Source organism: Sapajus apella, unplaced genomic scaffold (genome assembly GCF_009761245.1).
Source record: "Sapajus apella isolate SASKATOON/1434 unplaced genomic scaffold, GSC_monkey_1.0 scaffold210, whole genome shotgun sequence".
NCBI classification, from domain to species: domain Eukaryota; kingdom Metazoa; phylum Chordata; class Mammalia; order Primates; family Cebidae; genus Sapajus; species Sapajus apella.
In genome coordinates this window covers 275,921-293,538 of record NW_022437150.1, presented here as the reverse complement: position 1 = coordinate 293,538, position 17,618 = coordinate 275,921, and the positions used below count along the sequence as shown (strand labels likewise).

General features: G+C 35.5%; 2 protein-coding genes and 1 pseudogene across 2 annotated transcripts in view; 1 reads left to right on the top strand and 2 right to left on the bottom strand.

Annotated features, from left to right (window-relative positions):
- Positions 1-17,618, top strand: part of LOC116544217 — a 112,709-nt gene that overhangs the window by 80,997 nt on the left and 14,094 nt on the right. The gene's annotated exons all lie outside the window — the stretch shown is intronic.
- LOC116544218 lies at positions 8,261-8,665 on the bottom strand (annotated as a pseudogene).
- Positions 15,864-16,805, bottom strand: LOC116544215 (olfactory receptor 2B6-like). Its single transcript, XM_032270408.1, is given in 1 exon segment — positions 15,864-16,805. A coding segment is annotated over 1 exon segment (942 nt).

The following is a 17,618-nucleotide window of genomic DNA, read 5'->3' as shown; positions in this document are numbered from 1 at the left end:
TAACGGAAAAATAGTGTTCACATTCTTCCTCTATCTACCTGCCATTTGGGACAATACCTGGTGTTCAGCAGGCTCTCTGGAGCTGTCAACCAAAGCTCCATGGCAAGGATGTCCTTCTGACTCTACAAAATAACGAAGGCAGATTTGAAAGGTCTTATAGACTCAAATGGGGAAAAAAATGGAGGACTAATTTCTTAGCATCAAAAGTAGTACCTGACAGTTGGCTTAACATGTTTTCTTGCAAAGATCATGGGGATTGCATGCCCCTTTGGGTAATTAACTAGTGCTGCAGAAGAGAATAGAAGAGTAAATTCTTGTGGGAAATCATGCAGTAACATCAGATGATTGGGTATCAAAACTCTTAGGTCCTTTTTTAGGTTTTCATCTGGGCAATAGCTATTCATATCTTTAAAATTTGAGTTTTTGTTTCTATGATAAAATATTTTTGGAGTTTGGTGGCGCAAAAAATAAATTTGGCAACATAGCACAAATTTGAACAGCATTTGAACACTTCTTTGTTCTTGAATTGAGATTTAGTGAACTTTCTTAGGAAAGAATATTACACTCTAATTTATTTATATTTTAATATAATTTCCAACTGAAAATTATATTAAATCCAAAAGCGTTCTTTTTGTTGTTGTTTTGCTGTTGTCACTTGATTTGTAACTTTTATTTACAGGTTCAATTGTTAAAGTTACTGGAATATATTACATACAAAATAAACACATGAAATTTGATTGATTGATGTTCCCCAAGAACCTCCAAAATGAAAATATTGTCTCTACGGGAAGTTAAGGGTTAGAGAGATTTATTTAGGAGTGGCACGTAGCCTAAGAAGAAACGTTGAGCACATTTGTTGCTGTGAGACATTAAAGCTTACATTTTCTACAAACTGGTGCTATTTGAAATTCATGACTAACCCTAAAAATATTATTTCAGAATCAGAACATATATATGTTATCTGGGTTTAAAATTATATCATTTCATAAAAATAAGAGTGAAGTAAAAAGCAATGTAAGAATCAAGTATTATGGACAATGAACAAATTACAATGGCTCAATAGGTTTCCAGATAAATTCTGCTCTGTTTTTGAAAACAGAGAAAAATATTTACAACACATATGTAGAACAGACGACAAATATTCTTAGTGATCAAAGAGCTTTTTCCAATGTATACGTTTTTTTCAAATAAAAAGGATTACGCTTACCTGGACAAGACAAATAGGCAAAGGATAGTGAGATCCAATTTACTGAAATTGTAATGCATATGGTCTTAAAACATGTAATATTTTTTCAACCTAATGTATAATTAAATAAGTACAAATTAACACAACAATCTAATTATTTTTCTCATGTCATATTGTACATACTTTTCAGTTGGGTTGTATTCAATTTATGATGATAGAGAATGGCACTCTCATAAACTGTGTGTGAGAATGTAAATTGGTTTTAAATTTTTGGAGGATAGTTTTACCAGATTTTTGGAAATTTGGTAAATGCATAAGTCTTTAAACCCATTAATTCTACTTTCAGGGATTTACTGTTAGAAATACTTATATAAGTGCAAAAAGATGTATACATAGCACAGTTAGATTGTGGGTTTAAAAAAAGGGAACAGACTAAATGTTCATTGACTGAATAATGGTTAAGTAAATGTTTGTACATTCATAAATAAAAAGTAAAAAGTCACAGAAAAATGTAGTGTGTGTGTGTTGATATGGAAGCTAAACAAAAATATGTTAAACATATTTTGAATGTATTATATAGTAAATATTTCAAATATATTTTAAATATATTAAAATGGTATTAAATACAGAGTAAATAGAAATTGTTAATACTATATTAAAATTAATAAAATTATTAATATATAGTTATATATTAAGTATATAAAATACGTTTAACTTTTGAAAAATTGTGTTTCACAATTTCAGGTATAATGCCTCCCCATTTCTAAAATATTAAAATTAACATGCGTATGCCAAAATAACTGAAGTTTGAAGGAAGGGGATTTTCTTTTTTTTTTTTTTTTTTTTTTTTTTTGAGACGGAGTTTCGCTCTTGTTACCCAGGCTGGAGTGCAATGGCGCGATCTCGGCTCACCGCAACCTCCGCCTCCTGGGTTCAGGCAATTCTCCTGCCTCAGCCTCCTGAGTAGCTGGGATTACAGGCACGCGCCACCATGCCCAGCTGATTTTTTGTATTTTTAGTAGAGACGGGGTTTCACCATATTGACCAGGATGGTCTCGATCTCTTGACCTCGTGATCCACCCGCCTCGGCCTCCCAAAGTGCTGGGATTACAGGCTTGAGCCACCGCGCCCGGCCGGGATTTTCAATTAATCCTTTTCTTTCTAAAACTTTTCATATTAAAAAGTGTTTTTTAAATTGGTCCATAATAATTGTACATGTTTATGGCCTAGTGTGATACTTTGCTATGTATAAACTCTACAATGATCAAATCAGGAGACCAGGTGTGGTGGCTTACGTCTGTAATCCCGGCACTTTGGGAGGCTGAGGTGGACAGATAGTGAGGTCAGAAGTTCAAGACCAACCTGACTAATATTGACAAAACCCCATCTCCGCTAAAAAAAATTATAAAAATTAGCCAGGTGTGGTGGCATGTACCTGTAGTCCCAGCTATTCAGGAGGCTGAGGCAGGAGAATTGCTTGAAGCTGGGAGGCGGAGGTTGCAGTGAGCCGAGATCGTGCCGCTGCTCTCCAGCCTGGGTGACAGAATGAGACTCCATCTCAAAAAAATAAATAAATTAAAAAACAGGGTATTTAGTATGCTATCACCTCATACATTTATCACTTCTTTGTGGTGAGAACATTCAAAATTCTTCTAGCTATAGAGGACTATATGTATTTTAATATATAGAATAATGTTTTAACATATGATATAGAGTAGTATTTAATATAGAATATTTTGAAATATACAATGTGATCTTATTAACTATAAGTGACCTTACTGTGCAAAAGAGCATTAGAATTTACTACTCTAACTTACTGTAACTTTGTACCAATTGAGTGAATGCCCCTCATACTCCCCTCTCCTTAATCCCCCAGTTTCCGGTAACTACTATCCTACTCTATTCCTATGAGATAGATTTCTTTAGATTGCACATATGAGTGAAATTGTGTGGTATTTGTCTTTCTGTGCCTGGTTTATTTTACCTGATGCATGTCCTCCAAGTTCATCTATGTTGCCACAAATTAGAAGATCTCCTTTTTTATGACTGAATAGCATTCCTTTGTGTATATATACCACATTCCTTTATCCATTCATCCATTGATGGGTACTTAGGTTGATTGCATATCTTGGCTATTGTGAATACTGCTGCAATAAACATAGGTGTGCAGATACCTCTTATACATACTGATTTTAATTTCTTTGGATATATATGCAATAGTGGGATTGCTGGATCATATTTTGATTTGATCTAATTTAATTTAATTTTAATCTATTTTCAGTGTTTTTAGGAAGCTTGACAGTGTTTTCCATAATTGCTGTACTAATTATTTTCCCACCAACAGTGTATAAGAGCTCCATTTTCTCCACATCCATACTAGCATTTGTTATTTGTTATTGAATAGCCATTCTAATCGGGGTGGGGTGGTATCTCATTGTGGCTTTGATTTGCATTTCCATGACTATTAGTGATGTTAAGCATTTTCCATAGATCTGTGGGTCATTTATATATCCTCTTTTGAGAAATGTCTTTCAGATCTTTTGCCTATTTTAAAGACATGATCAGATAATTAATAATTATAATTATTATTGCTATAGAGTGGTTTGAGTTCCTTATATATTCTGGATATCAACCCCTTATCAGATGCATAGTTTGCAAATATTTTCTCACATTCTATAGGTTATCCCTTCATTCTTTTGATTGTTTCCTTTGCTGTGCAGAAGCTCTTTAGTTTGGTGTAATCTCATTTGTCTGTTTTGGTAGTCTGTGCTTTTGAGGTCTTATCCAAAGATCCTTGCCCATGCCAATGTTATAAAGCGTTTCTTCTATGTTTTCTTCTAGTAGTTTTGCCATCTTGGGACTTACATTTAAGTCTTGAGTCCATTCTGAGTTGATGTTTGTATATGGTTAAAGATAGGGGTCTATCTTGCTTCATTTTTTTTGCATATTAATATACAGTTTTCCTGGCACCATTTATTAAAGAGACTGGCCTTTTCCCAATGTGTATTTTTTGGCACATTTGTAGAAAATCAGTTGGCCATTATTGTGTGGATTTATTTCTGGGTTCCCTATTTTGTAACATTGATTTATATGAATTTTCACACCAGTACCATGCTGTTTTAGTTACTATTGCTTTGTAGTATATTTTTAAATCAAGTAGTTTGGTGTCACCAGGTTTGTCCTTCTTGTTCAAAAACCTCAAAATCACAGTTCAAGGTGGCTTTGGTTATTTAGTTTTTCTTTTTTGGTATGTGTGGTTTCACATGAATTAAGGGATTTTTTTATTTTATGTGAAGCATATCCTTGCTATTTTGATTGCATTGCATCTATAGATTGCTTTGGGTATCATAGACATTTAAACAATATTAATTCTTTTAATCCATGAACATGAATATCTTTCCATTTATTTGTGTACCTTTAATTTATTTCAACAAAGTTTGTTTTTTTTTTTTTTTTTTGAGACGGAGTTTCGCTCTCGTTACCCAGGCTGGAGTGCAATGGCGCGATCTCGGCTCACCGCAACCTCCGCCTCCTGGGTTCAGGCAATTCTCCTGCCTCAACCTCCTGAGTAGCTGGGATTACAGGCACGCACCACCATGCCCAGCTAATTTTTTGTATTTTTAGTAGAGACGGGGTTTCACCGTGTTGACCAGGATGGTCTCGATCTCTTGACCTCGTGATCCACCCGCCTCGGCCTCCCAAAGTGCTGGGATTACAGGCTTGAGCCACCGCGCCCGGCCCTCAACAATGTTTTATAGTTTTTGTTGTAGTGATCTTTCAACTCCTTGGTGAAATTTATTTCTGGGTGTCTTTTTTTGTAGTGATTATAAATGCGATTGCTTTCTTGATTTTTTTCCCAATAGCTTGCTATTGGCCTATAGATAACGCTACTGATTTTTGGGTGCTGATTTTGTATATTGCAACTTTACTGAATTAGTTTATTGGTTCTGACAGTTTTTTGGGTGGTGTCTTTAGGGTTTTCTATATATATGATCATGTCATCTGTTCAGGGACAATTTGGTTTTCTCCTTTCCAATTTGTATGGCTTTTATTTCTCTCTCTTGCCTACTTGCTCTGATTAGCAACTTCAGTACTATGTTGAATAAATTGCTAAAAATGGGCATCCTTATATTTTTCCAAATCTTAGAGGCAAAGCTTTCAACTTTTCCTATTCAGTATAATGTTAGCTGTTGGTTTGTTATATACGGACTTTATTGTGTTGAGGTATGTCCCTTGTACACCTCATTTGACAGTTTTTATCATAAAGGCTGTTGAATTTTATCAAATGCCTTTTCTTTGGCATGTGGTTTTTGTCCTTCATTCAGCTAACATGATATATCATGTTTATTGATTTGCGTATGATGAACCATCCTTGCAACCCCAGGACAAATTTCACTTTATCATAGTGAATGATCTTTCTAATGTGCTATTGAATTTGGTTTGCTGTATTTTTTGAGAGTTTTTGCATCTATGTTCATTAGGGATACTGGCCTGGAGTTTTCTTGTTTTGTTGAGTTTTGTATGGTTTTGGTATAAGAGTAACAATGGCCTTGTAGAATGAGTTTGGAAGAGCTTCTTCCTCTTCAATTTCTAAAATACTGTGATTTACATAAATATGTGCAGATAACTGAAGTTTCAAAGAAGTAAATTTTTAATTTTCCTTGCCTATTCTTCTAAAAATAAAAAAGTTAACATATAACCATATGAAAATGTAATATATAATTCTGACTGTATGTTTCTTTAACATTTAAAAGTTAGATAAATTTTGAAAGCAAATTTTAAAAATTAAGCTTCAGTTTAATTTCATTTTTTTTAAATGTTTTCTGTGCCTTCTAAGTAAAAAAAAAAAAATACTCAACCCACTTGCTCATTTAACAGTTGACTTATTGTCCCTGATAGTTAAGTTCTGAAGGAGTTGAGAAAAGAAAGATGAATTATAGATTGGAGAAAGTAAAGAATGAGAAATGTTTAGATTTATTGATAAAAGTAGTTTCTCTTAGGCCGTTTTTTTTTTCTTCTAAAATTGAAGGACAGCTATATTTACTCATGTGATTCTCTCTGCATAACTGAACAATCTTAAGGGATTCTGAGTGATGACATCAATGGGTAATACTTAAAACTAGAGCAAGCAGGAAAATGATTTTCAACTTCTGCAGTTCTTTATAAAAGTTGGAAGGAAGAACAAGACCCTAGAGATCTAATTATAATAATTATTAGAATTAAGCTACCAACAGCAATGATCTTGTTTTCTCCATGTCCACAGGGATCCACCTCTTGGGAGAGGAGAACTGATTAACATGTTCTTCCTATGCTGCATGCAGCTATTAAAAAGTTTCAAATGAGTTTTGTTATAATCCATAAAATGGGACACTCTCTGGGGTTATCTGACTTAGAAAACAGTTAATTAAGGACTGATTACAGTGGGGAGCTAAAGTGAGTCAGCTCCTGTCGCTGTTGTCTTCCCTTCCTTTACGTTGCATCTAAGAGCTATTCAGCAGCCCCAGGGATTTATCCAATACTATTGTTCACACCATCAAATCTGAAACTTTCCCAGTATAACTCAGATAATCATCCCCTCACTTCTAGGTGGCATTTTGATGAGTAGAGATTTAATGAGAGTACCTAGGAGAACTATTCTCTTATCAGTGACTTTTTTGTTCTGTACTTATCCTTCAGGAATAATTCCCATAAAATCTTATAATGTAGAATGACTCTGGGATATGCAATATATTTCTATTCATTAAACATTTTCAGGCACTGGGAAAGACGCTTGGGATATAAATAAATGGTACATATGTGTCCTCCAAAATCTCACAATCCAGAGAAAGATAAAAATGAGGAAATTACAATATTTTGTCAAAATTACTATCTTATCCAAGACAGTGAAAAAGATAAACGTTGGATAATTTATTCTATTATGTTTGTTAATTGTTTATCTTTCCACTCTATGATACTTTCATTTCCATTAAGTATTGTCAGTTTACTGGTATATTACCCTATGTGTAATACCTTCTCTTAAGTATGATTTAGTCTTATGGATGGTGGCAGGAGGCAGAGAGGTTCCTAGCTGGGAAGGGGCAGGTCCACAATGAGGCCCAACCTTCAAGCCAAGGAGGGCCTGAAGCCTGGGGGCTGGGCTGCCGGTTCCAGATGGAGTCCAGGGCATAGAGAATGAACTTCCTTGATGTTTTTTGGCCAATCAGATGGTGCTTTTTCCAGACTCACCCGTGAACCAACAGCATGCACTTTCTCCATAGACCAATTCTCCCGCCCATTGAGCAATCAGCGTGTACTTCCTCCTTTTCAAGGATGGGCTCAGAATAAACTTCCTGGGGTTTATAGATAACTACCATACCATACTGTCAGGGGAATTTGACTTGATCAGCAGGAGGAAGCAGGGCTGATTTTCGACAATGGGGCCACAGAATTCATGCGGAGCACAGAAGATCCACTTGGCTACCTCCTGTATTCCACTGTAACACGGATAGACAGGTGCAGCGACTTCAGACTGAGAAGGCCATGATTACCAAGGGTTCAGACCTTTGGAAATGAAGGTTTGGGTCACAATCCCAGGTCAGCAACCAAGACCCTTCAAGATGCTAGATAAGAGTGGGGGAGATTGGAATAGATAACTAGAAGATACCCTTGTGAATTTCCACTCAGAAAAAGAAGTCCATGAGTACCATAGGAGATCTACTTCACTAACATGAGGGGAGAAAATTATCTATGTGAGTCATGGAATGAATTGCAGTGATCAGAAAACTGATGTACTATTCTGCGTCTCGCAAGAAATGAATGAAATTTTCTGCCACTCTGCATCCTTGCTAGCAATTGGTATTTTCAATTTTTTATATTTTAGTCCATTCTAATAAGAATGTGGTGGTATCTCCCTGTTTTTTTATTTGCAATTTTCTGATAAAAAACAATGTTGACTCTCTTTAGATATGCTTATTTGCCATTTGTATGTTTTCTTTGTTAAAGTATCTGTTCAGATATTTTGCTCAATTTTTAATTGGTTTACTTGTTTTCTTACTGTTGAGTTTTGGGAGCTCTTTGTATATATTATACACACACACACACACACACACACAGACTTTTTTTTTTTTTTTTTTTAATGTGAAAAGGCTCTACTTGCAGGAGACCAGGAATTTAATTGAACAGGCTAACTCTTCAGATGACTGCTCCTTCTCATCTTTCTTCTCCTCTGCTGCAGCAGGGGTAGAACCAGAAACAGCAGCTGCAGAGCCCAAAGAAGCAGAGATGGCCACAGCCCCACCAGCAGGCACACTGGCAAGCTCATCAATACCTTGGGCAATGATATCTTCAATATTTTTTTCCATTCAGCTCACTGATAACCTTGTTTAGCCAGTCATCAACTGTCTCCATGCTTACTCTGTCCAGGATCTTCTTGATGTCCTTGGCACTGGGGGAGATGTTGCTCTCAAGGGCAGCCAATAGGTAGGAAGTAAGACAGAGCATCTTAGTGGCAGTGGCAGCAGCAGAGGAGGGGCCTCATAGGTCATGATATGTATGTTTTGCAAATATTTTCTCCCAGTCTGTGACTTGTCTTTTCTGCATCTCCAGAAATAAAGCTAAGGCACAGAACAAACAAATTTAAATGGTCTATCCAAGAGAAACGAGTAAATTTTGGTAAGCTAGTCTAGGTCTATGATATTTTTACTTGGGGATCACAAGCTCAGTGACATCATATTCAAACTCTGGCAGCCTTGCAGCCAATAGAGAGGTTTGACCTCTTTTGGAGCTCTGTTAAAATAAGTAAAAGTCATGTTCACCAAAAACTATAAAACATTGTGGAAAGAAATGAAAGATCTAAATAAATGGAAAGTCATCCCATGTGCATGTGTTGAAAAACAATATTATTAAGATGACAAAACTCCCCAAATTGATCTATAGATCCAATGCAGTTTCTAAAAAAATCACAGTTGGCTTTTTTATTTTTTGTTTTTGTAGAAATTGACAAGCTGGACTTAAAATTAATGTAGAAATGCAAGAGACAAAATAGTCGAATCAATGTTGATAATGAAGAATAAAGTTGAAGGACTCACACTTCCCAATTTCAAAACTTGCTACAAAACTACAGTTATAGAGAAAGCATGGTACTGGCATAAAGATAGAAATATGAATCAATGGAATAAATTGAAAGTCTAGAAATAAACTCTCAGATTTATGGTCAATATATTTTTGACAAGGGTGTCAAGATACTTTACTGGGGAAAGAATACTCTGTTCAACAAATGATGGTGGGACAAGCATCAAGTAGATACACATATCTAAAAAGATGATGTTGAATTCCTTCCTCACACCATACATAAAAATTAACTCAAAATGGATCATAGACCTAAATGTATGTAGAGGCTGAACTATAAGACCCTAGAAGAAAACCCCGGTAAAAATCTTTATGGTCTTGGTTTACATAGTAGTTTCCTAGATAAAATACTTTTTTTTTTTTTTTTGAGACGGAGTTTCACTCATGTTACCCAGGCTGGAGTACAATGGCGCGATCTCGGCTCACCGCAACCTCCGCCTACTGGGTTCAGGCAATTCTCCTGCCTCAGCCTCCTGAGTAGCTGGGATTACAGGCACGCACCACCATGCCCAGCTAATTTTTTTTTTTTGTATTTTTGGTAGAGATGGGGTTTCACCATGTTGACCAGGATGGTCTCGATCTCTTGACCTCGTGATCCACCCGCCTCGGCCTCCCAAAGTGCTGGGGTTACAGGCTTGAGCCACCGCGCCGGGCCATGATATAATACTTAAAGATAAATTGGACTTCATCAAAATTTAAAAACCCTTGTGCTTCAAAGGACACCATCAATAAATTGAAAATACAGAATAGGAGAATATCTTTGCAAATTACATCTCCAAAAAAGTACTTGTATCCAGAATATGTAAGGAGCTTCTATAACTCAATAATAAAGAGACAAATAACTTAAAAAGTGGGCAAATGATTTGAATACACATTTCTCCAAAGAAGATATGCAAATGGCCAATAAACACGTGAAAAGATGTTCAGTATCAAAAAAGAAAAGAAAAAAAAAGATGTTCAATATCATTAGTCATTAGGGAAATAAAAACAAAACCACAAGATTGTGCTTTGCAACCAACAGCATGCTTATAATAAAGAAGAAAGACAATACCAAAGTGTTTTCAATAAAGTGGAAACAGTATCCTCTTATGTTGTTGGTGATAATTAAAATAGAATAGCTGCTTTGGAAAACATAGTGGCTGGGTACAGTGGCTCACACCTGTAAACCCAGCACTTTGGGAGGCTGAGGCAGGCAGATTAGCTGACATCAGGAGTTTGAGACCAGCCTGGCTAACATGGCAAAACCTTGTCTCTGCTAAAAACACAAAAATTAGCCAGGCATGGTGGCGAATGCCTGTAATCCCAGCTACTCAGGAGGCTGAGGCAAGAGAATTGCTTGAACCGGGGAGGCAGAGGTTGAAGTGAGTTGATTGCCCCACTGCACTCCAGCCTGGGTGACAGAGTGAGAGTCTTTCTCAGAAGAAAAAAAAAAAAAAAAAATTAACCATAGTGTTACTATATGACCCAGCAATTTCACACGTATATAGAATATATACCTAAGAGAAATGAAAACATATGTCCACACAAAACTTATACTCAAATGTTCATAGTGACATTATTCATAAAAGCCAAAAAGTAGAAACAACTGAAATTTTCATCAACCGATGAATGGATAAACGAAATTAAGTATATCCATGCAATGGAATATTATTTGGCAATAAAAAAAAAATGAAGTACTGAAACATGTTACAACATGAAAAGGCCTTGAAAACATTATGTTAAGTGGAAGAAGCCAGTCACTAAAGACCATATATTGTATGACTCCATGTATATGAAATGTCTAGAATAGGCTAATTTATAGATATAAAAAGTAGACTAATGGTTGCCAATGGCTTGGGTTGGAAGTGAAGAGCAGGGGAAATGGAAAGTGACTGCCAAGATACACAAGGTTTCTTTGGGAACAATTTCTAAAATTCAACTGTGATGATAATTACAGAATTTTTTGAATGTACTTGAAAACCACTGAACTGTACTTCTTATTTTATTTTATTTTTGAGAGGGGGTCTTGCTCTGTCACCCAGGCTGGAGTGCAGTGGTGAAATCAGGGCTTTACTGCAGCTTGGACCTCCTTGGGCTCAAGTGATCCTCCCACCTTGGCCTCTCAAAGTGCTGGGATTACAGGCATGAGCCACCCCACCTGGCCTGAACTGTACTTTTAAGTGAATATGTTTTATGGTATGTAAATTATACCTCAATGAAGTTGTTAAAAATGAAACATGCTTGAACCCAGCAGGCAGAGGTTGCAGTGAGTAGAGATTTCGCCACTGCACTCCAGCCTGGGCAACAGAGCAAGACTCTTGTCAAAAAAACAAAGAAACAAAAAGCTACAGATTAAGAGAAAATAATTGTTAAATATGTGTCTGATAAAGACTGTCTTTATATACAAAAATACTCGATAATATGAAAATTCATTTGATAAATGCTCAAAATATTTGAATATATTTTTTACAAAAGGAGCTATATAAATGGCTAATAAGAGCATGAGAATATGCTCAACATCATTAATCACTTGGAAAATGCTAATTAAATGCATAATGAGATATTACTACACATAGTCTAGAATGACTATAATCCAAAAGGCTGAAAAAATGTGTCAGTTAGGATGGGGAGAAATTAAAACACTCATATGTTGCTGGAGGGAATGTAAAATGGTGTAAGCACTTTAGAAAATAGCGTAGTAGTTTGTTAAAGATTTATACATGGATTTGCCATACAAGCTAGTATTTTTCTACTCCTAGATGTTTGCTCATGAAAAATGAAACTATATCTACATAAAAATTGTCTATGCATTTTCATATAAACATTACTCAAAATAACCCAAACGAAACAATCAAAGTACAGCTGGTGAACAACTGTATAATTTACTAAAAGTCATAAAACAATAAAAAGTAAGTGTTATTCTGTTTAATCAGAGGATAATATGCTATATAGCTTCAGCCTATGAATGTCTATAGATAGCTGTTCACCCCACTCTTTCATTAAACATTCCAGTACATTAGAACTTTTGGCTCTAGACAGTTATTTTGTTCCTAAATTATATTCCTTCCTTATTTGTACTCACAGAATCTCTGGGTTAGAAATCATCCTATAAGTCACGTAATCCAACCATCCTTCCAATATCTGAATACTGTATGAAATATTTCCACAAAGTGATATACTTGAATAACTGTTGCTAAAGAAATTTTAGTTTTAAAATATTTATTTATTTATTTATTTGAGATGGAGTCTCGCTTTTGTTGCCCAGGCTGGAGTACAGCAGCACAATGTTGGCAGTATCTGCCTCCTGGGTTCAAGCAATTCTCCTACTACGGCCTCCTGAGTAGCTGGGACTACAGGTGTGTGCCACCAATGCCTGGCTAATTCTTTTGTTTTTAGTAGAGACAGGGTTTCACCATGTTGGCCAGGCTGGTCTCAAACTCCTAACCTCAAGTGATCCTCCTGCCTCGGCCTCCCAAAGTGCTGGGATAACAGGCATGAGTCCCTGCACCTGGCCAGGAAACTTTTATCATTCCTGAAGCCAAATCATTCCATTTTTATCTTTTACTGACTTTGAGCAAGTTCTTCCATACAACCAGTATTGTCTCCTTGTACTTCTTACTAGTTCTTTTTATTTTAGAAACCACACAAATAAAGTCTAACTCCTTTTCTATATGGCATTTCCCCAAATGTTTCGATTTATCTGTCATTTCTGTTTCACGTTTTGTTTCTCTGGACCCCAGTGGAAATGATTGTCATGGATGCAATTTATTATAAAAACTCCCTATAAGGATAGGTATATCTGTTATAAGGATTATTAATTATGAGTTGAAATGAATTCAGTAATCTACATGTGATACCATGAATATATGTCCTTAGTTCTATTGTTATGAGAGTCACTGCCAATCTTATAATTTCTACTATTACATAGAATATAACATGTAGTAAAAGTTTTGAGCATTGATGTTCAATTTTATTTTTTACTTTTTTAGAGACGGGTCTTGCTATATTGCCCAGGCTGGCCTTGACTCTTGGGCTCCAGTGATTCTTCTGCCTTAGCCTCCAAAATATGATGTTCAGTTTTATTCCCTAGATTTAGTTTACCATTCCTTGTTGTACCTGACTGTTCTTATATTTAAATATTTATGTTCTATTACAATAAAACCTCTTTTTGAGTAATTTCCATTAATCAACTTTTGAGTGAGGATATAGAAATAGATATCAACAAATAGAACTCTACTATTTTCTGGTTATTCTCTATGTCATAAAATATATATAATAAAAAACTTTATAAAAATTAGCTTTATTAAAATGAGCAATGTGGAGAAATTACAACCCTTGTGCCAATTGGTGAGAATGAAATATGGTGCCACCATGGTGGAAAACAGTATAGCAGTTTGTCAAAAAATTAAAAGTAGAATTACCATGTGATCTAGCAATTCGACTTCTGGGTATATACCCAAAAGAACTGAAAGCAGGAACTCAGACAGATGTTTATATACCCGCATTTATAGCTGTATTAGTCAACATAGCCAAAAGGGGAAAGCAACTCGAGTACCTATCAACAGATGAATAGATAAGCCAAATGTGGTATATACATACAATACAATATTATTCAGTCTTAAAACGGGAGGAAATTCTGACACATGCTACAACATGGATGACACCTAAAGACATTATGCTAAGTGAAATAAGTCACAAAGAAAAAAACGCTCTGTGATTTCACTTATATGAGGTGGAGTATTCAAAATCATAGACAGAAAATACTATAGTGGTTGCCAGGGGCTGGCGGGGACAGAATATGGAATATGGGTAGTTATTGTTTAAAGGGTGTGGAGTTTCGGATTCAGGAGATGAAAAAGTCCTGGAGATAGATGTACAATGTGAAGGTACTTAATGTCACTGGCTGTACACTTAACGGTTAAACTGGCAAATTTTATGTATATTTTATTACACATAAAAAAAAATCCAAAATACATTCTCCTTAAAAATGGTTTATATTAGAAAAATAAATTTCTTAGAATTGCAAAATAGGAGAGATGTTAGTTTAATATGTCTTGTTCTAAATGAATCATTAATATATTTTTGTTATTCTCAAGGTAACGGATAATAGCTTAGTTATAGTAATTACCAGTATAAAATTGTACGCCAGCATACCACTATAAATACTAGTTAAAACCAAATCTACAATTATAAAATTAATTAAATCAATTGACCTCTCATTTTAAAAATTGACTATTTTAATTTCTGGAATTCTGATTTCTCTTCTATGTCTTCATAATTCACCAAACTACACTGACATTAGCTTTGAGATACACATTTGCTTCCAGTAACCTGATCAGTCTTTTGTTTGCACCTTTAGCAATGAATTAATTTTCAGTGAGAAAAGTATTGTCTTAAGCTTTCAATATCCTTTATCAGTATTTCGCTTCCATTTATGCTTGTTATGATAATTATTCACATTAGGAGAGAAAACTGAAGTCAGAACTTGGCAAACCAGATTTATTTCTGTTAACATTTTATTATGGCAAAAATACATGGAGTTACTGTAGGTTTTAATAAGAAACATGATAAATATATTTTAAGCTACATGTATAATATGTTAGTAGAAGAAAGCAATGGATAAAGTAGGGTGGTAAGGTTGTTAAATTATTATATGTAAATGAATCACTCAACAACCAAAAGAATCAACTAGTAATGTAAATGCATGCCACTTCTTCAGCACAACGATGACTTCTAAAGGTGATATGGTAAAATGTGTGGTATAGTTTTTATACCCTCAAGAATAAAATATAATTAGACTAATATTATGCAAGAAAAAAGTACTAAACAAGAAAACTTTGGAAATCATTACAAAATGTGCTATTTTGAAATCTAAGCTGTAAGTGCTTTAGGATTTAAGAGAACAGTAGATAATACTGATAGTTGGGATAATTATGAAAAAAAATTCAAGTAAAAGAAAATTAGCTGCACCTAATAAGTATATAGGGTTTGATTTGCAAAGGAAGTAAAAAGGATGCTTTCACAGTAGGAAAAACATGAGTACAGAAACATGCTAAGAAAACGGAAAATCTGGTTATAATTTTAGAATAAATATTATAGATTTCCTTATGCCTGTGTGGTAATAAAAAATTTAAAACTAGAATTGCCAACCTCAGATCCCAATTTAAAGTGTTAGGGTGTGAGAGTTTCAGTGAGCCTCCTTTAACTAGTGTGTGTGTGTGTGTGTGTGTGTGTGTGTGAAAGAGAAAGAGCGTGCGAGAGAGAGAGTGAGAGAGAGAGATTGGAGAAAATTTCTGGCTTTTCTAAAAGTCTAAGTTACAGTGAATTGTACAAACATTGATGTAAAGTTTGACAACCCTTGAAGATGTTATAATCATAGTTTTTGGTGAATTGGAAGGTCAATTCTGGGGGCTTGTTCAGTGATGAAAACATTTAGGCAACAGAAACAAAATAACTCTTTGTCAAACAAATGTTATTTGTGGAAGATTACAATTGTTCTCTACAGTAACGGCAAAAATAGGGCAACTTGCAGAGAAGTTAGTAAGTTAAGTAAACATTTTGTCTTTGGCACAGCTTATCATTTGCATACTTCTTATCTCTTGATTAAGAAGACTCTTGCAACCAACCGTTTAAAGGCTTCCTTTACCTCTTTGTTCCTAAGTGTATATATAAGGGGATTCAGCATGGGTGCAATGATTCCATAGAAGAGAGAAACCGTCTTTCCCCGGTCCTTGGAGCTGGGTGAAGGTGGTTGCAGGTACATGGCGGTAGCTGTACCATAAAAAAGTGACACCACGATTAGATGGGAGCCACATGTCCCAAATGCTTTTTGTCTACCTTCAGCAGACTGTATTCTCATCACTGCTCGGCCTATAAAAGCATATGATGTAAGGATGAGTGTCAGGGGTATTAGATGGAATGGCACACTGACGAGGAATAGTTGGCCCTCATTTGCTGTTGTGTCAGCACAGGACAACTTGAGCAGTGCAGGGACTTCACAGAGAAAGTGATCTATTACATAGGGGTCACAGAGTGGCAGCTGGAGAGTCAGGGTAGACAGCCACACTGAGTTACCAAAACCAGTAATCCAGCATGCAGCTGCCAACTGGAGGCAGAGCGTCTGGTGCATGAGAACCTAGTAGTGGAGAGGCCGACAAATAGCTAGAAACCTATCAAGGGACCTGACGGCCAGGAGAAGACATTCGGTAGCCCCCAAGGCCAGAAATATGAAAAGCTGGGCCACACAGCCCCCATAACTGATGACTTTCCTGATGCTGCATAAATTTACTAGCATTTGTGGAACTGTACATGTGGTGTAGCAAAGATCCAGGAGTGATAGATTGGTAAGAAAAAAATACATGGGGGCATCGAGTTTGGAGTCCAAGCGTGACACTAGAATAATGGTCAGATTGCCGAAGATGGTCACAATGTAAGAAATCAAGAAGATCACAAAGAGTGGAAATTCCAGCCAAGGTCGATCTGAGGAACCCAGCAGGATAAACTCCTGTATGATACTCTCATTTACCCAATTCATGATTAATATTTCAATTCTTGGTTTCCTGCAACAGAAAAATTCAGGAAATTAATTAACATATGTTTGTTAACTATTTCAGTTACTTATAGTCATTTTACTACCTGTTTGAAGATATTTACAGAACCGATATTGCTTGTTTTATAATATGAAAAATATACAGTTGAAAGTGCTCATAATTACGAAGTATTTCTAAAATTTAATCTTTCTATGTCTGTATCATCACTGCAAAAGTGAAAGCTAAAATTTAAAAAGTAGATTCCTGATTTAAACAACTTTCACAAAATGTGTTCTTTAATTTTTTGTAATTTGGTTAATCTTGTAGTACTTTCCACAAAGATAGCTATTATTAGATTTGGTCATAATCTCAACACGTTATTGTTTTAACTCTAATTTCTCAATGTTAAGGAGACTGCTTTGTCATTTAAAATAGTTTGTTAGTTTCTTAAATTTTTTTTTTATTTCAATAGGTTTTGGGGGAACAGATGGTGTTTGGTTACTTGAATAAGTTCTCTAGCAGTGATTTCTCAGATTTTGGTACACCCATTACCAGTCGTGTACGCTGTACTCAATGTGTAGTCTTTTATCCTTCAGCTCCCTCCTACCCTTTCCCCCAAGTCCCCAAAGTCCACTGTATCATTCCTATGCCTTTGCATCCTCATAGCTTAGTTCCCACTGATGAGTGAGAAAATACGATGTGAAACAGTTAAAATTATTTAGGCCACCTCAAAAATTCTGTGTATAAGCTCTAGCAAGCTATTAGACACATTTCAAAGAAATATATTTTGCCTTTTAGGACCATATCAAATTGGAATG